General features: G+C 48.4%; 1 protein-coding gene across 3 annotated transcripts in view; it reads left to right on the top strand.

Annotated features, from left to right (window-relative positions):
• Positions 1–20,594, top strand: part of SHISA6 (shisa family member 6) — a 263,181-nt gene that overhangs the window by 13,893 nt on the left and 228,694 nt on the right. For all 3 annotated transcript variants that reach the window (XM_057716875.1, XM_057716873.1, XM_057716872.1), the window contains exon 2: positions 8,160–8,320. In XM_057716875.1, coding sequence (XP_057572858.1) covers positions 8,160–8,320 — 161 coding nt within the window. The remainder of the gene's footprint in view (positions 1–8,159; positions 8,321–20,594) is intronic.

Below are 20,594 nucleotides of genomic sequence, written 5' to 3'. Positions count from 1 at the left end.
GACGACTCAGACCTGCAGAATGGCTGGGTGCAGATGCACAAACATTGTTACCACAACAAAGGAGATGCTCCCCATCCATTCCCAGCCTCTGCGTGTGTGAAGAGCATCTCGTGCACGCACAAAGCCGGCAGCTGTGCTTTTCAAGTGGACAGTGAGAGAACCAGGAAAAAGGAGAACTAAATTAAGCCATTCTCCTTGGTCCGTGTTTATTAAAAATATATTCACTTCCATTGTCCGGAGCGTGTGTTTCAGAGAAGAAAAGCACCCTGACCGCCCAGTAGATAAGGGTGAGGCTGAGGGTAAAGAGGACCCTCGCCGATCCCAGAGTGGCAGAGTTGAGTAAAAGCTGTCACCTGGGACCCAAATAACCAGAATACGTTATTTAACCAGAGTAGAATGTCTACACTCTACTTTCAGAAGTACCGCAGTAGTAGCTATCAGAATCTTCCATGGTTCGTTCTGCAGTTTTTATAGGATTCCATTTCCTAGATTGTCTACATTTTACTGAGTTTTCTCTGTGAAGAGAACTAAAGACTAGGTTGGTGGCCTGTGCATGGAAGAACCTTGCATTTTTTTAAAGTAATTATATTCAGTATACTCTACTTAATTAGGCAGGAATGCTTTTAGAAAATTCTTCAAAAACAAGAGTGTTCTCATTAGTCCTTGGGAATAAAAACATTAACCAGAATAGCTTATTCATGGAATAGTTCATCTATTTGGCCTTTTAGCATACCTATCCAGCAGCATAAATTTGTCCCTGCTCCACCTAAAAAGAGAGAGGTCCTGACTTGGGCATCTCAGCTGTCCACCTTGCCTGGCTCTTGGCACAGAAAATCTTACTGAACACTAGCTGAACTGATTTCCTCCCTTCCGTGGCATTTATGTGGCTCCGAGATCCAGAGACATGGCAGGGGCAGAAGGCTGGTTTCCATTTGTTCCGCTTCAGTGAGCAGAGATATTCATGGGGTCTTCATGGACAGCATGTTGATTGAGATCAAAAAGACTTATCAAGAAACTAAGGGTTTTTAGCTTCCCCACTTAATTTGAGGGGAACCTAAGTGTTACCCCCTGCTCAATGAGTGAAGATTGGGACAAAACAATTCCAGGTCTTTGGTTTGACACTCTTTTGCCACATTTGTTTTCAAACTTGGGAACTCCATGAAGTCCAGGGACTGCTGGATGGAAGGCAAGAGCTCGGTAGAGTAGGGCTCTGGCTCTTACTCTGGCCTCATGCAGAGCAGGACTCTAAGGAAGTATATTGGTGTTCTACTCAGAATTTCATTTGATAGAAGATTGCCTGCTAAAACAATGTAAAAACTTTCATAGCTGTTGGTGGTCATGACTCACTAAGGTGAATAGAAACGGGCAGTTGGGTGACTGCTGAGTTCTGTCTGGGTAGATTTTTCTACTAAAGATTGAACTTGCTGTACAATCTCATGTTCAGAGACCATTGCAGGAACATAGTAGGTGAAAAAATAATTAAGTGGATGGAGGATTGGAAGGAAAGGTAGATGGGTGGATGAATGGATAGGGTGTTGGATGGATGGATGGATGGATGGATGGTTGGATGGGGTGTTGCATGGATGGATGGATGGATGTGGCTGGGTGGATGGACAGACAGATGGGTGAATGGATAATTCAGTAGTATAATGAACTTTGTATAACTGCAAAATCCGCCTCTGTAGTTTAACCTACTTAATGTTTGAAATCTGGATTTACCACTTACTAGCTATGTGATATCTAAGCAAGATATCAAGCAAGATATCTAACCTCTAAACCTAAAGTCTTAGTTTTCTCATCAGTAAAATATGACTGCCAACAGCACCTACTCTATAGGGTCATTTTGAGGATTTTATGAGATAATGTGTAAGAGTTTAGAACTATGTCTGGTGCATAGTAACTGCTCAATAAATTATAGCCCTCAATTTCCCAAGATGACAAGACTATGAAACAAAGTTATAACCAAGGTTTTGTTTATTTTTTTCATGTGAAGGGAATCATTTGCCATTTTAAGAAAGATTTCATGTCTTGTATGCAGGTGGAAACACATCAAAATGTTGCCCAGGCTTGGTCCCTGTAGGTATTGCAATAACTCAACACTTAGGGAAATTTAAACACACTTTCATTCCTTGGGACCACTGACAAAATTAACCAAGGTATTAAGCAAATAAATAATTGGTCTTGACCTAAACCACTCATCGAAAAATTGTTTCTCCATGTCCGCATATTAACTGGCATTTGAGAAATTAGCAGACCCTGCTGGAGAGACCAGGAGGACCCATTCTAGCTGGCAGTCCCTAGGAAAGTGAGATGTATGTGAAAGGCAGTCCCAGTGAGCGGAAGGACGTCAGGACTCCAGCCAGAAGCCCTGGGTTGAAATTCCGGTTCCATCATGTTCTCGTCCTAGAATTAGTCTGAGCCTCAGTTTCGTGTTTAAAATTGGGGTGACCTTAGCTGCAGAGTATGGGCACCACGCTGGATGAGGCAGGTGAAGCCCCTAGAACCTGCTCAGTGCTGTCCATATGTTAGATGGGATCTCAGTTTTGCAGATGGTTAATATACAAACAACGAGTCCTGAAGAACACAAAAATTTCCTGGCTTGAGTGATCAGAATGACTGTTTTCCCTGCTCAGATTTGCTGCCCAATTAATTAACTCTCCCCTGCTCGCCACACATCCACGAAAGCCAAGGAATCCATGTGCGGCGAACCAAGGCAATTAGGTAGATAATTCAGGCAAAAAGCGTTCCTTTGTTTCCTATATCCAGATAGTGCCGCAGAGTGGCTCTGGGGGAGGGGGAGATTGGGGGATTGGGATGAGTAGGACAAAGAACCAGATTCTTCAGGTTCTTAAATTAGACCCCTGTAGTCGGCATGAGGGGATGGGGTGGGGCTGCCCTCGGCTGGGAACCGGCCTTACTCCTCACTGGCCCGTCTCTGTCTCTCTCCGTCGGATGCTGTTTCCCTGGGAGGGTCTCTCTCTGATCCCATCTCCCCATCTCTGGCCTTCTGAATCTCTCTCTTTCTCTGCGTTTCTCTTTGGCTCTGTGTCCCACTTGCTCTCTGGCTCTGTCTACCAGTCTGTCTCTGACCCTCTGATTCTGTCTCTTCGTCTGTGTCTCTCTTTACTCCATCATCTCTGAATCTCTCCCTCGGTCTCTCTCTGGCTCTGAGCCTCTGACTCCCTTCCCATCTGTTTGGCTCCCTTTCTGTCCATCTCTCTCCACCCTTTCCCTTTCCCTCCCTTTCTGTCTCTACCTCTGTCTCTCTGTCACTCCCTTTCTCTCCATTTGTCACTGTCTGTCCCTCTCGCTCCCCTTCTTCCGAGTCTGTGCCCCTTTCTCAGACCCCCAAAGCTGCTCTGTCACAAAATCTGCTACCCACTTACTCAATGACCAATTTTCTTTCCTGCGGTGAGAAAGTAGCTCAGGCCTTAACCCATTTCCTCTGGCGTCTCCAAATTAATTAGGTGAGACTGGGATCGCACATTTCAGAATTAGAGTAATATTTATTGAGCACCCTGGAGAGAAGGGGATGAAAGGTGGAGAGGAATGGGAGTGAGGAGGGAGGTCACCAAGCTGAAGAGCTGAGGGGAGGGGATGTGAGCTGAAAGAGGGGCACCCAACACCATCTGGGAACGAGGGCCACCCTTCTGGCTGCCAGAGGGCACTGGGAAAGGGGGGCTCTCAGAGGATGGTGCTCAGGAGGCAGGGAAGCCCACAGCGGGGGCGGCCAGGACCGTGTCTCTGGCTACCATGCTCCTCATTGGGACCACACAGAGCAGGCTCCCTGCCTCCAGCTACCCTGAATCTTCAGCACGTTCCTCCCCATCAGCTATGCGGCCCAGCTCGGCCCTGCTCACAGGGCACCTGGAGAGGGTACCGTGCAAGTCATTACCATCAGGAGGAGACAGCTTGGCTGTAACCCAGTTAAAGCTCATTCTCCAGTAGCAAGCTGGAGGCAAGCAGGGATGCTCCGGGGAGCCTGATGGTCTCCAGAGAGGTGCCTTCCTTCTCACCTCTCAGCCCTCAGTGCCTGCATCCTGCAGAGCTTCTCAGAAGATGGGCCCCGGGAGTCCCCCCCATCCTGGGACTGCTGGTCTGAGTTTGAAAATCTCTTCTCTGCTGGGTCCTCCTTGACCAGTAAGCCTGGAGCAAATCTGCTGTGGGTTTGCCGTTTACACTGTCCATGTGGTGAAAAGGGATACTGGCCTGAAAGCCCTACAAAGGTTGGGATGGGGATGATCTTCACTACTTTCTCTCTTTGAATAATGCCCGATCAGTGTGCCAAGACCCAGGGATACACTGACGGCCCAGACACATAAGACCCGCCGACTTTAAGACGTTCATCTCAGTGTCTCCAGCAACTAGTTGTCCTAGAGCCCAGCCCGGTGTCTGATCTTGGTAGATATCTCTGGAACTAGATTGCACTGAGCATTAATCAAAGACCAACTTCACATAGTGCTAGGTACACGCAGATCAGTGTCTCAGCCTCGCCACTATAGGCGTTTCGGGTGGGATAATGCTTTGTTGTGGGGGGGTGCTGTCCTATGCATTGTAGGGCGTTTAGCAGCATCCCTGGCCTCTACCCACCAGTTGCCAATAGCACTTCCCTCCCCAGTTGTGTGACAACCAAAAATGTCTCCAGACATTGCCAACCGTCCCCTGAGGGGCAAAATCGCTGTCGATGACGTGGATTCAATCTTGGCCTTCCGAAAGCGTGGACTTAACCACCTGACTCCATTTTCCTTCTTAGACACCTGAGAAATAGGAGTCTTTATAAGAACTTGGGAGGCAAGCAAGAAGAACGTAAACTTTCTTTTTGTAATAGCAGCTTTATTGAGATGTGATTCACCTACCATAAAATTCATTCTTAAATTTAAAAGTGTCCAATTCAGTGATTCTTATACATTCATGGAGTCATCCAGCTACCGCCACTAGCTGACTTTAGAATATTTTTATCATCCCTGGTAGCAATCACATTCTCCACCTGCCCCTCCCCTAGCAGTTGGTAACCACCAGTCTGCTTCCTGCCTGTGGGTCTGCCTGATCTGAATATTTTACATACACAAAATCATTAACGTGTGGTCTTTCCTGACTGGCTTCTTTCACACAGCATGCTATTTTCAGGGTTCACTCATGTTGTAGCATGTATCAGAGCGTCATTGCTTTTTTAAGGCTGCATAATAATACACTGTGTGAATACATAGCACATTGTTTATTCATTCTCCAGTTGATGGACATTTGGGTTATTTCCACCTTTTGGCTATTGTGAAGAATGCTGCTATGGAGAATTCCCTGGTGGTCCAGTGGTTAGGACTAGGTGCTTTCACTGCTCGGCCCCGGGTTCAATCCCTGCTCAGGGACCTGGGATCCTGCAAGCCATGTGGCATGGGCAAAAAATAAAATAAAATAAAAAATGAAAACATTTCATTGATGTATTACAATAAACAAACAAACAAATAAAATAAAAGATGCACAAACCAGCTTGAAGGGGCCTCCTAAAAAAAAAAATTAATGCTACTCTGAACTTTCATATGCAGGTTTTGCGTAGGTGTGTTTTCATTTCTCCCTGGCATATACTTAGGAGTATTTTAATTGCTGGGTCACATGGTAACTCTATGTTTAATATTTCGAGGAACTGCTGGACTGTTTACCAAAGGGCCTGCACCATTTCACGTTCCCACCAGTAGTTTATGAAAGCTCCAGTTTCTCGCCATCCTTGCCAACATTTGGTATTGTCTTTTTGGTTATAGCTACGGTAGTAGGTGTGAAGGGGTATGTCATTGTGTTTTCCATTTGTACTTTCCTGATGGCTAGTGAGGCTGAGCTACTTTTCATGTATACATTCTTTGGAGACTTGTCTAATTATATCTTGTCCATTTTTAAATCAGGCTGTGTGGTTTTTATTGTTGAATTGTAAGAGTTCTTTATATATTCTGGATGCAGATCTCTTAGCAGAAATATGATTTGCATATATTTTCTCCCATTCTGTGAGTTGTCTTTCATTTTCTTCATGCAATCCTCTGATGCAGAAATGTTTTTAATTTTGATGAAGTCTAGTTTACCTCTTTTTTTCTTTTGTTCCTTGTGCTTTTGGTGTCATATCTAAGAAACCATTGCCAAAGCCAAGGTCACAAAGACTTACTCTCTATTTTCTTCTAAAAGTTTATAGTTTTAGCTCTATATTTAGGTCTATGATCCTGTTCGAGTTAATTGTTATTTATGGTGTGAGGTAAGGGCGCAGCTTTATTCTTTTGCATGTGGGTGTCCATTTGTTGAAGAAACTTCTTTCCCCATGATCATGGCACCCGTGTCAAAAATCAGTTAAACACAGATGTATGGGTTTATTTCTGGACTCTTCAATTCAACTCCATTGGTATATATTTCTCTTATGACTTTTAACTCACTATTTCCTTACCATGGAAAGATGGTAGGAAAGTGCTTTTGATAAATAGAAGGGTGAAGGAATCAAGGTAACTTGCGTGGATGTGTGGTTAAAAAATATATAAAATATTGATCACATTTTGGAGTTAAAAGGGATCTTAGAGGTCATGTTAGTTTAAACCCTTTATTTTGCTGATGGGGGATAAAAAGATTAAATTTCAATTTCAGAGATTAACAAATCTGCCCAAAGATTCACAGCTCATCAGTGGCAGAGCTGGGATTAGAACCCAAATCTCTTGATTTTGTAGGGCAATGTTTTTTTCTTATTTCCAGGCACCGGGTCTGCCTGAAGTTCCTTTACCAAACTAGTGAGGTTCTGTCTTCCCCTCTCTTACTTCCTGGTCCACAGAAGTGAATGGGGTGGTGGCGTGTGTCTGCTTTTTCCCTTAGAGGCTGAGAATAAAGAAAGCCAGTGTGGGGAAAGCATTTGGAAAATCTGAAATTGCTGTGTAAATGCCACTAAATGATAAGATTGCCAGCTCGATGCTCCTCTCCTAGGAAGGTTCAACATGTCAGCGGGGGCATAATGAGAGGAAACAATTCACTCTAAGACACGTTTTTAAACTGCTGTGGTTGTCGCTTTTCAAGGAGGGCAGAGTGCAGGGAGCTGGAATCCCAGTGGAGTGAAGCCTCCTCAGGTGGGCTGGCCCGGGAGAGGCCTGGGGGCACGGTGCCTCGCCCACCCCTCAGGGACACCCCAGGTAGATGCAAGAGTCAGTTGCCTGGCTCTGCACTCAGAACCAGGCACCTGGCCCTGAAATGACAATGTCCAACGGTGGTCCCTTGTGGCTCCTCAGAACACACCTACGTGTCTCTGTGTCCCACTGACAGTGGTACCACCTATCCCACCCACAGAGGGAGGCCTGTTCCAAACCAGGTGGGGGGGCAGTTTCCCCCAAATGCTGAGCTCCTAGGTGGCAGGAATTGTGTTCTCTTTACCTCTGTCCCTGCTGTGACTAATGCATGCGGCCCTCAATAAACGCATGTCTAGCTGTTGAAGAGAGGTGTTGGGTGAGGAAAAGCTGCTCTCAGGGTACCTGGGTCCCTTGCAGAGCGTGTGGACCTCTCCAGCTACAGCAGCATCTCTGTGCATCCCTCTTCCCTCCCGTGTATTTCCTCTCTGTGTTTGTGATGGCTTCCTCCTCTAAATTTCAGCTGCGTTCACTGTCTGCACTGTCCGTGTGTTCTGGCAATTATCATTTCATCGGTACATCCTGTCTTTGCAGCTAAATCACACCTTTCTTTGACAAGGGAAGCTGTGTTCTGTACTTATTAGGGTCACCCGTATAGAGTACATGCTCCTCGGTGTGTGTCTTTTGGGGAGGTTGGCCCCCCTGATATTAGTCACCTGCCACTGAACTTGAGGCCAGTGGTGGCCACCCTTCACCCCAGTGGCATTCCTTGGGCCAGTTGCCGTAGTATCTGCCTGGCATAGGGGCTTATTTGGGGAGCCAGCATTTTGAAAGGGCTCAGAGCTGATTGATGTGAAACGAATGAAAGGAAGAAACCTTAATCACGTTCTTTTAGTGCTTGTACCCCCAGGCATGGCAGCCTCTCCCCTGTATTCCCACTGAGACCAGCACCAGATCGTGCCGTGACTGTAACTGAATACTGGGTCTCTGTCCATCAAAGGGCCGATGAAAGTAGCCCAGCTTCCTTTGTGGTTGTGGTCACTGGCTTGGTGACTCTAACTGTGTGATTTCCTCCTCTTTCAGGGCTCTGGCTGACATCTTAAGACAACAGGGACCAATCCCCATAGCACACTGTGAAAGAGAAACTATCTCGGCTATCGATAGCTCTCCCAAAGAGAACACGCCGGTCAGATCGTCCTCCAAAAACCACTACACCCCCGTGCGCACGGCCAAGCAGACTCCAGGTAAGTGAGAGCTGATCACCTTACATCTTTGCTGAGGCTGGTGAGAAGGTTTGGTGGTGTTTCTGCTTCGGCTGGGCAGGAGCTGGTCCTGGAGCCCTGGGCAGGCAGCTTGTGGAAGAGTCTGGGGACTGTTCGCCTGGGGAGAGAGTGGTGTGGGAGACTGCCATCAGTGAGCGCCCGGGCTGGAGGAGAGCTGATGGTTTAGGGCATCTGCGATTTAGTGAGTGTCTGCATAATCCTCTCCTGAAAGGAGCTTGCAGCAGGCTTGGTGGTGGAGTGTGGTCACCCTCTTGCCCACGTGGTGGGAAGGTAGATATTTGACAAGAAGTGGCTGCAGTCAGATGTAGAGACTGCTCGACTGTTGGAATCTCAAAAAGCACTTCCCAAGGGTAGGGATTATGTCTGTGTTGTAGGAATACCCTTTCCTGTGCTCTGTGGATTCTCTGGGTATATGACGAGTTGCCGTATAATAGTAATATACCTTTTGCTCTTTTACTTGGTCATCGTTGTAAACATCTGGAACAATAAACAAAGCAAGGAAATGACAATAAATAATATAACATCACATTTATTGGGATCTTGCTCTGTGCCAAGTGTTATGCTGAACAGTTTACATGTATTTTCGTACTTATTTTTCACAGCAATCTTAGAAGTGCTTATTTTATCCTCATTTTATATGAGGAACAGAAAGGCTCAGTAATTTTTCCAAGGACGTATGATTGGTGAGAAAGCAAGTCGGGAGTCGAACTGAGGCATGTAGGTAACAACAAGAAGCCCTAGTGTCCTAATCCTGTTTGGGACATGAATCCAAAGTATCTGAGCTAATGGTCTCCTTACAGGTGCAGGTGGGAGGTCATCTCTTGTTGTGATCATTACCAGACAGTCTACTACTGGCCCCAGTGTCAGGCACACCTTCTGCTTTGGTACTTGGATCTGAAATCTTCACATCTGTCACCTGATAGCTTTTCAAAGGATGGGCCTTATGGTCTGAACTAAACCTGCAATAAAGATATGCAACCACTAGGTGGCAATAGGTATGTCCTAAATTCAAACTGTAGCAGATGTGCTTTTGAGACCAAATTGGTTTACAATTCATTCTTTAATTTTCTTAAATTTATTAAATCAGAAATCACATACTTTCCTTTAAGGTAACAGAATTAAGTCTTTTGAGACTCAGATAAAAGTTAAGGACATTTGTCTCCCCCAGATATATACATATGAATATATATCTATATATCCATCCAACATTTTGCCTAGGATTTAAGGGGGTTCATAGACCCTTCCAAAGTTAAAAACCCTGATTTAAAAGTAAGGATGAGAGATCCACCTTTGCAAAAATTCCAAGATGCATTTTTAGCCTGAGTATCATAGATGTTTAAAATGTAAGCAATAGAAGGAATGGGCAAAAACCCCGAGACCAGTGGTTGTCTCCCTTGCTGCATATTAGAATCACCTGGGGAAGCTCTTAAAAATGCTGATGATGCTGGTGCCTGGGCCCCACAAATTAACCAGAATTTCTAGGGATGCTGCTGGCAGCAGTATTTTAAAAAATCACTTGAAAGTGATTCTAACATGCAAGACAGAATAAAGAACCACTCGTCCAGATGGATTCCTTTATTTTATGAATGAAGACACTGAACAGCTATGCCATTATCTCTCAAACTTGGATGCACATTGGAATCACCTGGGGAGCTTTAAAAATGAAGGGTACCTGGGCCCCACCCCCAGAGATCATAATTTAATTGATGTGGGGGTGTGGCCTGAGCAGGAGGTAGGGACATGTTTCTGATATGTGGTGATTTTAATATGGAGCAAAGTTTGGGGATCACTGGGCTATGGAAATTACAGAAAGATGCCATTCTAACGAATCCTTATTATCATCGACTATCTAATCTAATCCTGGTATCATGACCATCTGCGAGAGGGCATTTCTGTTTCTCCGAAGACTCGTGGTTTGAAGTTAGGCTCCTCCAGAGCGTTGTCTGTGATTCTGGAACTTCAGGTCATTCTGGTACTCAAAGTCCCCCTGGGAGTTTACCTTCATCCCTCTCCCTTCCAATTTTCTCTGTCTCATTCACAAACCAGCTAGTTCTCAGCATCTGAGTCCAGACTGATTAAGTGGACGGTCTTGATCTGCCCTTAAATGCCTTTCACTGGGCGGGAAGATTTGTCATTTCTTCTGGTTTCTATATACATCCTCTCATCTGTTGATCCGAGAAGAGACGCTTATAGTTAAATGATTCACTCCTGTGTTTGGAGAAATCCCTCCCTGTATTTCTCAAATTGGAACTCTTCACTTGGCTTTTAGAGATGGGAATTGTTCCCTGGCCCAGAAAGCATTCTCAGTGGTGATACTTAAGTTTAAAAGCAATTTCATAACCATCTGCAACGTCTACAGCTCATAATGGACACAACTGCTTTTCCAAATAGCTGATCGTTTGCCACAAAAGATTGCATTTTGAGCAGAAGTTTAAACAGAACTTTGTGTAAGTGTTCAAAGTGGAGCTTTACTGTGAATTTGCCAGTGGTCAAATCCACAGATCACCAATCATGGGAGGATGGTGGCAAGAGTCTCGTAGGGGGATCTGAGGACAGAAATCCCAGGAGGCATCATAGCATATGAGTAGTTTTGCTCAAAGTACTGTCCAAGGACCAGTCACATCAGCATCACCTGGAAGTTTGTGATAAATGCAGAATCTCAGGTTCTACCTCACCCAATGAAGGAGAACCTGCATTTTCTCTTTAAAAAAAAAATTATTATTTTGTATTACTTTTTATTTTAGATTGGAGTGTATGCGATTAACAATTTTGTGATAGTTTCAGATGCACAGCAAAGCGACTTGGCCATCCATATACATGTATCCATTCCCCTCTAGACTCCCCTCCCATCCAGGCTGCCACATAACATTGAGCAGAGTTCCCTGTACTCTACAGGAGGTCCTTGTTGGTTATCCTTTTTAAATTATAGCACTGTGTACATGTCAGGCCCAAACTCCCTAACTATCCTTTCCTTCCACCCTTCCCCCGCTGGTAACCATAATTTTGTTCTCTGTGAGTCCGTTTCTGTTTCGTAAATACCTTCATTTGTATCATTTCTTTTTAGATTCTGCATGTAAGCAATATCATATGAAATTTCTCTCTCTGTCTGACTCACTTCACTCTGTATGGCAATCTCTAGGTCCATCCATGTTGCTGCAAATGGCATTATTTCATTCTTTTTTAATGGCTGAGTAATATTCCATTGTGTATGTGTACCACATCTCCTTTATCCATTTCTCTGTCAGTTGGACATTTAGGTTGCTTCTATGTCTTGGCTATTGTAAGCAGTGCTGCATTGAACATTGGGATGCATGTATCCTTTTGAATTATGGGGAACCTGCATTTTCATGAGATCACATAGCAAGCAAAATTTGAGAAGCCCTGGAAAAACATGAGATCTGACATATATGCTTCTCAGTTTGTTTTCTGACCCTGTCACATGCTATGTATGTGACCTTGGCAGATTTCTTTGCCTTTCTAAGTTTCCTTGTCTGCCCTTGAGACTGAAAGTACCTGCTGCCTGGAGTTGTTTACTGAGTTAAATCAAGGAGAGCACTTAAAATAGGTCCTGAACGTAGCAAACCTCGGTATTAACCATGGCTGGGCTATGGCTGTATATCCACAACTTATGGCAACAAAATCAAATTAATGAGAGAAGCAAAGGCATTGGTGTCCTTAGACCAGGCAGGGTCTATGATGTTGTGTCTGGGATGAAAGCCTCTGGTCCCAAGCCTTCTGTGCTTGGACCCTGCCTGCGACATATCCTCTGAGGATGAAAGGGCTTTGTAGGGCTTTGTGGGGCTCTTGCATGTGAAAAGCACACGCTTGTTTGGTTTAGGGAGTGGTGTGAGGGTCCTGCCTTAATAAAAACAGTGGTACCATGAGTGTGGAGTGCCCACTATGTGCTGAGTAGTCTGTTAGGTACTTAATTTACAATACAAGGTGGATCCTATTTCTTAGGTATAGGATCTCCAATTTCCATATCAGCAGAAAATACCTCTTTTCTTCTGTAAGAGCCTAACTCTTCCAGAAATCCCTTTCCAACTTTAAAGGGAGCTTCAATACTGGACAGTTACTTTGGACACAGAAAATCAGTAAAGCTCATTTCTATCCCCCACCCCGCAAATCTGGCTGCCTCTAGATCCTCATTACTCAAAAGTGTGGTCCATGGACCAGTAGTGACTGCATGAGAGTTTGTTAGAAATGCAGACTCTTGGGCCCTTCCCCAGACCTATTGATTCAGAATCTGCATTTTAACAGGATCTTTAGGCAATTTGTACACATGTTAAATTTGATGAATGTCCCTTTAGCACAGCGAGCCTCAGCCCTGACTGCACATTGGAATGATGTAGGCAATTCTGAAAATACTAGCGTCTAGCCCTTACCCCAAAGATTCTTACTTAATTGGTCTGGGGGTAGAACCTGGGTATTAATGTTTTTCAAAAACCTCCCACAAGGTTCCATTGTTCAGCAAACTGAGAACCAGAGCCAGAGGGAGATTATCAAATAAGGAAAACATCCTCGATGACTGTAGAGTTAGAGTTCATGTCAAGACCCACAAGATGGAGCTTGGCTGGTCCTTCTTAGTGGGCTGCAGGGATAAGTCCTCTCCATAGCAGGTGGGCAGAAGGAGCGGAGGACTCGGGCTCATCTGAGAGAGGGCGGCACCTGTCTGCAACTATGAATGGGGACACCTGGGCAAAAGCAGGCACAAGTAGAAACACGGTTGGCCCTCCATCCACGGAGTCAACCAACCTCGGGTCCTTTACTATGGTTACCATCCATGGTTGGTTGAATCCTTGGATGTGGAATCTGCAGATTCACAGGGCTGACTATGGGACCTGAGCATCTGTGGTATTTGGTACCCGTGGCAGTTCTTGGAACCAGTCCCTTGGATACCAAGGGCTGACTGTATCAGAAGTGACTAGCAGGCCAAGTGAGCCAGGCATCAGGAAATGCACCACATCCAGAGTTGCAGGTCCCCTGAACCTGGGATCTCAGAGGCTTGCAGTGGGCTTGCGTGACCTTCAAGGGTGGGAAGGAGTGGGGACCTTGCGAGTTCACCTGGCCTGACACATTCCTAAAGAACCTGTCTTGGGGCAGCTGGGGGAGAGTGAGTACACATCCCTCACTGTAGCAATGGCATCATGTGTTAGGGTTCCAGAGTCTTGATATCCAACTCCCCATCATCCCATCCATCTGCTGGAGGAAATAACTATTTATGCCCCGGCTACACACGACTGCAAGTTGTGTAAATAAGCCCTCAGGTCACCTGTCTCCTGTCAGAGCTGTCCTGTTAACGGCAGATCAAGGGAGCCAAGGGGCATGACTCCAGCCTTCGCGGAGACCAAGGATGAAGGCTGGACAGTTGTCGAGGGGCACTTAGTCACAGCACTGAGTGGCCCAGCCCCTCGGTGCCCCCTTTAGCTCAGACCCTATTACCTTCTGCCTTTCTCTCTGGGATCCAGATACCTGACCCTCCTCAGGCCATGTGTGTTCTTGCCTCTGTTTGGTGGCCAGAAACTTTCCAGCACCAGGTATTTGTGCTGTGAAAGTTGATGCTCAGATGGTACCACCCAAGGTCACATCCATAGTCGTTGGTAGAGGGAGGATTTGAAGCCAAGCCTGGGCTTCAGGCTCTGTGCTGTGGGGCCTCTTCTGTTACTGGATTCACCCATGACTTCAGCCAAGAATTAAGGACAATTTAGGTGGTGGTTAAAAGCAGAGACTGTGGAACCAGACTGTCTGGTTTGAATCCAGACTCTGCCTTTATTTGCCCATCTGTAAAATGGGGTTAGTAATTGTGCTTCCCTCCTAGGGCTGCTGTGGGGATTATGTGAGTGTTAATGTAATATGATCAGAGCAGCATCTGACAGAGGGAAACACTGTTTTAAGTCTGCACCATCTTCTGTGTTGGTCACCAGGCCACATGTGGCTGTCGAGTGCTTAAAATGTGTTTCAGAGCCTCACAAGATTTCAAGGAGTTGATGTGAAAAAAGGAATGTAAAATAGCTCCATAATTTTTTATTTTGATTACATTTGAAATGATAATGTTTGGGATATATCAGGTTAAGTAAACTCTATTATTAAAATTAATTTCATCTTTTTCTTTTTCTTTTCATTTTTTAAACATGACAACTAAGAAGTGTGAAATTACCTAGGTGGGTCACATCTGTGATTTGCATCCCGCTGACTTGGGACAGGGCTGATTTAAATGTTAGGGGTGTGGCGCATCTACTTGTGTTCAGGTTTCAGTCTTGAACCTCTCCATTGGGGGAGCTTACGTTGTAATGGAGGAGATATAAAGAAAACAAGTAAATAATTTCAGAGAGTGCTCAATGCCCAGGGCGCAAGCAGGGAGATGATGTGTGTCTTTTCCATTACGGTTTATCACAGGATGTTGAATATAGTTGCCTGTGCTACACAGTAGGACCTTGTCATCCATCCATTCTGTGTATAATAGTTTGCATCTGCTAACCCCAACCTCCCACTCCATCCCTCCCCCACCACCTCCCCCTTGGCACTTTTGATAGTGTGGTCCTGGGATGTGGCATTTGAGCTGGTACCCAACTGATGAGGAGGAGCCAGCCATGGGGAGATCTGGAGGAAGAACATTCTAGGCAGAGGGACCAGCATGTGCAAAGGTCCTGAGGCACGAGCAAGCCTAGCCTGTTCACGGAAAAGAAAGCAGACACAGGTGGAGCGGCAGGTGTGTGATGAGAACAGAGGGGTAGATACGGGCCAGTCACGCAGGGTCTTTGAGGCCATGGTAAGGAGTGTGGATTTTATTTAACTCTGATGCGATCTGATGTCTGGTTTAATAAGACAACCTTGGTTGCCAAGTAGTGGATGTGGGCTCTGTTGAGAAGCAGCATAGATAACCAGTTAGCATTTCAATAGCAAGATGGGTTAACTAATAGCAAGAGAACTTTAACTTCCTTCTCCACAAGAAGACATCCTCCACAAGAAGGCAAGATGGTGCAGCAATAGCCTGTGAATCAGAGAAGCCAAAGCCCAATCAGAATCAGAGAAGCCAAAGCCCAAATCCCGCCTGAGCTTGGACACACACTGATAGACCTTCGTCCAGGGCTCTTCAACAGGGCTTGGCAGACTTTTTCTGTAAAGGGCCAGATTGTAAATGTTTTGGACTCTGTGGCTGTAAGATGTCCATTGCAATTACTCAGTTGTGCTCCAGTGAAACGTAAATGGGAGGGCACTGCTGTGTTCCCATAAAACGCTGTTTACACTATAATAGACGGTGGGCAGGATTGCGCCCGTGGCTGTGGTGTGTCGACCCCTGTTCTTAATTTCACTCTGAAAGCCAAAGGCACCTTCCAGGGGACCTCTGCTTCCATGTGACATGTGAATAGGGGCACATCCCTTGCCGGGATGCTGTGGGGGAGTCAGTGGGCAGCGCAGAGCCGCGAAGCCAGGGGTGCTCCGTAAACGTCAGGCCTCACTTCTCCTCCTCCCTTTCCTGCGACTCTGGCCAGGGTGTTGCTGATTCTGGTTTTAGAGAGGTGGAAAGGGGCCTAACCAGGGTTGATGAATTACCACATCCCGACAGAGACCAGCATCCTCAGCCTGACCTTCTTAGTGGCTTTTTCTACCACCAGGGTGACGACATATAGAAAGCGTGCTTCCGATGTTACAAGTGGCGCATCACGAGGAGGGGTGGCCAGCTCCTCCAGGATGACAGACTCAGGGTTCCAAATGTCTCCGGGGGTGTGGACACCCCCAGGTTACATCTGCTGCTGGCAGCGCTCCTTCCACTGTGTCTCAGATCCCGTTTACTTCTGGTCCGCAGACGCCCTGCTCCCTTGATCCGTGCCCCCCACCCCCTCATCTCTACCAGCTCCGTTCCTTTAGGTGTCAGTGTGCTCCCCCGACCTTAACACGGGGAGGGGGGCTCTCTCCATGTCACACCCTCCCACCTGCTGCTTCTCTCCTTGACAGACAGCTTGGCAAAACAGTTGTCTACACCCACTGCCTCTGCTTCCGCTCCTCTCACCCGCCCCTCAGCCCCGGCATGCCGGCTTGCATCCCTTTCCCCGCAGCTCGGCGGCCCTGGGGGTCTGGGGAGGGGGCTCCACTGGGCTCTGCGGTTGGAATGAGCCTCCCACCCCTCCTTCCATCGAAGCCAAAGCTCCGGCCACCCGGGCCCACTTGGTTCCTAGGGGCAAATTCTCCCTGGCTCCCCAGGCTCCCCACAAGGCTCTGCACTTCACTGTGTCTGGAACATTCTTTCTGTCCACTCTCAGCCTCCCTGTTCCTCCTGTTCTCCCAGGTCTTGGCTTCACTCTCACAGCCCCTGACTCCTGGCCGGGTCAGCCCCTCCTCAGGGCACCAGCACTTTGGAGTCGGGGGATGGGTACAGGGTGTCGGCCGGGCTCGGACCTCTGTCCTACGTGGTCTCCCTGGGACACGCCCACTGTCAGCCCAGCTCGGGGCCTGCCACATGCAAGCTGTGACCAGCACATTAAAAACCTCCTGTTTGGGTCAGAGGAACCAATATGTCTCACGTGGGGAGGAGCAGGTCATGTGAGAGAGTCATGGGGGTGTAGTTGACCCTCTGGTGTGAACAAGCAGAGCAAATCAGTCAGTAGCTCTAGAAACAGCATTTTACCAATTGCATTGACAAGACTTTGGATCCGGATCCAGGGAGGTGACTGGCCTGTCTTCCTTGTGTATCCTTCTGTAGACAACCATGTGTCGTGCTCCCCAGGGGAGGGACATGGCTGCCAGGAAGCCAGAGAACCCCGGTCTTTAAAGATATTCACAACAGACAGTGCTTTTTAAAGAACTTTCCATGCAGTGACTTATTTACATCTTGTAGTGACCGATGAGGCAACCTGTGGTCAGGCCCACTTTGCAGATGGGGGGATTGAGGCTCAGGGGCTTCAGAATCCTGTCCAGAGCCACACAACCAGGAGGGGCTGGTCTGGGCTCTGAAGGCAGGCTGTCTGACCTCAGAGCCCATGCCCTGAGTCCAAACTGACCAGAGGTGCTGCCGGGGCCCCAGGAGCCCCTGCAGCTGTCCCCTGGCCATGGGTGCACGCCCGGCCCTGGCTGCCCGGTGCATGGACTTGGGACGGCAGGGAGGACGCCAGAGGAGGCCGATGTTTGCTCAGCCCCTGGGAAGATGTCCTCATGACAGAGCCCCTCAGCTCCAGGACAGGCCACCTTGCCACAAGCAGAGCTCTTGCCAGCAGGGGGGCGCTGGGGGGAGCCATGGAGCATTTTCGGCTGGGGGCTGGGGGCACTGGCCTAGGTCTTCAACTGGTCTAATGTTTTCCCTTTCTGAGAATGTCTTGGGAAGAGTAGCTGGTATTTGAGGGCTGACCCTGCTCAGAGCCTGCTCCTGTGCATCCTCCCACAGCCCAGTAGACAGGGGCTGCACGGGCGGGGACGGGGGCAGCCGGTTCCCCGGGCCGGCTTGTCAGTGCCGGATGTGGGCTGACCCAGGCGGCCCAATCCCGAGCTCACTCCCTTAGCGGCTACACCAACTGATCTTCCTCTCGGGGTTCTGTGACCTCCAAGGTCAGAGCCCAGATTGGGCCAAATCGCCATTCCATCCTCAATGCCAGGTTGGTCATGAGCAGGTTTCCCTCACACTCCACAATTTAAGGCCATTTGGAAAGTGAGTCCAGAGCTGGGTTCCAGTCCTGGGTGGGGTGTGGGTGATGGCTTTTCCCAGCACAGTGTTTCCTTGAGAAGGGGTGTGCCCCGAAGCAGAGCCTGCAGAAGCCCGAGGAGCTGCCCTTGCCCTGGCCAAGCCAGCTGTGCCCAACGCATCCTTCAGGCCCCCAGGGCCTGGTCCAACCTGGGAGCTGCCCAGGCTCGGGCAGCCTGGCCGGGGAGGCAGCCTGCGTTGGGGGGCAGACGGAGCTCCATCTCACCATATGGCCGGGGAGCAGGCAGGGCCGCTGAGCTGGCCCTCTAATTACTCACCGCGCCCAGGACTCAGGAGGATTTAGAATACGTTCCAGCTGTTACCAAAGTGAGGGGCAGTGGAGATGGAAGGCCGGAGCACTGCGGACAGGGTTAGAATTCACAGTGACCTCGGTGAGTTGGCAAAACCGAGGACCGACAGAGCACAGCACAGAGAGCACAAGGGCAAGAGGGCGCTGGGCAGGCAGGACAGGCGGCCGCAGGACCGGTGGGGGGGATGCACGGCCGGGCACCAGGGCTGCAGAGGGTCAGCGCTCCCAGGGCGAGGGGAGCCTGGCCTCTCTCCAGGCAGGTGCTAGGGGTCTTTATCCCCAAGGAGCTCCAAGTCCATCCCACTCAGTAAAGGATATTTAGGACCAACGATGGAAGAGGAGGCGGCATCCTGCCACCCATCACTAGATGTGAAGCACCCATCATGTGCCAAGCCAGGCGATGGCTAAGACACAGACCCGGCCTTGGGGGCTTAAATCCAGGATCAGAAAGACTAGACTATACAGTAAAAAGAAAACCAGCTGCACAGATGCCTCACCAGCATTAGCCACGTATTCAAAAGGTTCGCAGGAAGGGGGCCTGGTTAGGGAAAGTGCCTTGAAGGATGGTAGGATTAGACGGAATGGTGGAGGGTGCTTCTGGCCAGTGAACTGCGGGCAACAAGAGCCTGGAAGGCAGGGGTGCTTAAGGGTGATCCGTTCTTTTGGAATAGTTGGTCGTGGCTTTTCTGTAAACAGGCAGTGGTGATTAAAGAACTGGGGAAAAGGCCAGAAGGAATTGGAACTCTGTGTCCTGTTGGAAAAGCCTGCTCCAAGCAGGAGAGTTTTCTTTTCCTTTCTCTAAACATAAGGGCTGTGTCCCTGGGGGGTAGGAGGTGTGTAGGAAGGGGCGGGGGTGCCTGCTGGGGAGTGCCGTATGGCTCAGTTGGGCTAATGATGGGGGGTGGGGCTGGGCACCACAAGGGGGCTTGGAGAGGAGGCTTGTGAGGGTCTAAGGTGAGAGGTGCACAGAGGCGGGGCACGAGGACCACAGCCCCTGGCAGTGCCTTGGGAGGAAGGAAAGGGGGAGGTCAGAGTGGGACTCAGGATACTCTGATCCCTTCGTTCATACAAAAGCAATTTTGGTCCTTGCCTGGGTGTCAGGCACCAGGGATGTGGGGGGGAACAAAGCTGCGTCCCTAGTGTCACAGCACTTACATTCAGGTGGAAGAGACAGAAGAGAAACTCATAAACACCCAACAGAAAACCAGGTAATGGTGAGTTCTTTGAGAGAAATAGGGCAGGAAATGGGAGTAGTGAGTGATGGGATTTGGGAGGAAGAGGCCTGATTTGAGGAAGGGCCCCATGACTGGTTGAATTGCTGAAGCAGGGACCTGAGTGATGGAGAACAAGCTACATGTGACCATATGCTGGGTGGAGGTGAGTGCTGCTGGATGTCTTTGAGGAACAGGAAGACAGGAGTGGCTGGAGTTGAGAGAGCCAAAATAGAGACGGAGTAATGGATAAAGTCAAAGAAGTGGGGCCCTGTGGGCCATGTGAGGGTCTTGGGTTTCATTCTGGGTGTGATGGGAGCGGTGTGAGGTGTGCAGCAGAGGAGTGATGTGACTTGGCTTGTGTTTGACATAATCGCCCTGTTCAGAATAGACCCGGGAAGGGCAAAGATGGAGGGAAGGAGGTGGTGGGAGGAGGTGGAAGCTATTGCACCATCTAGGAGGTGGGAAGGAGATGGAGGCTTGGACTAGGATGGTAGTAAAGGAGGACAGAGGAAAGACTCAGCTTCAGGCCTTATTTATTCTTAACATCTTACATTGCATAATTTTAAACCAATGGAATATTTTCAAGGGATTGAATGAGGCAGTGAACACCTGTATGTCCTTCACCAGTTGTTACCATTTGCCTCTCTCTATCTCTCTCTCTTTCTTCTCCTCTTCCTCCCCATCACCACCACCATCACCACCATCATCACCCCCATCATCCCCACCATCAACCCCATCACCACCCCCATCACCACCATCATCACCATCACCACCACCACCATCACCACCACCATCACCGCATCGCCCCATCACCACCATCACCACCCCCATCACCCCCACCATCAACCCCATCACCACCCCCATCACCACCATCATCACCATCACCACCACCACCATCACCACCACCATCACCACCACCATCACCGCATCGCCCCATCACCACCATCACCACCCCCATCACCCCCACCATCAACCCCATCACCACCCCCATCACCACCATCATCACCATCACCACCACCACCACCACCATCACCACCA

This window comes from Hippopotamus amphibius, chromosome 17, assembly GCF_030028045.1.
Source record: "Hippopotamus amphibius kiboko isolate mHipAmp2 chromosome 17, mHipAmp2.hap2, whole genome shotgun sequence".
NCBI lineage: Eukaryota > Metazoa > Chordata > Mammalia > Artiodactyla > Hippopotamidae > Hippopotamus > Hippopotamus amphibius.
Note: the sequence above shows the minus strand (reverse complement) of the source record. Positions and strands in the feature narration are given on the sequence as shown.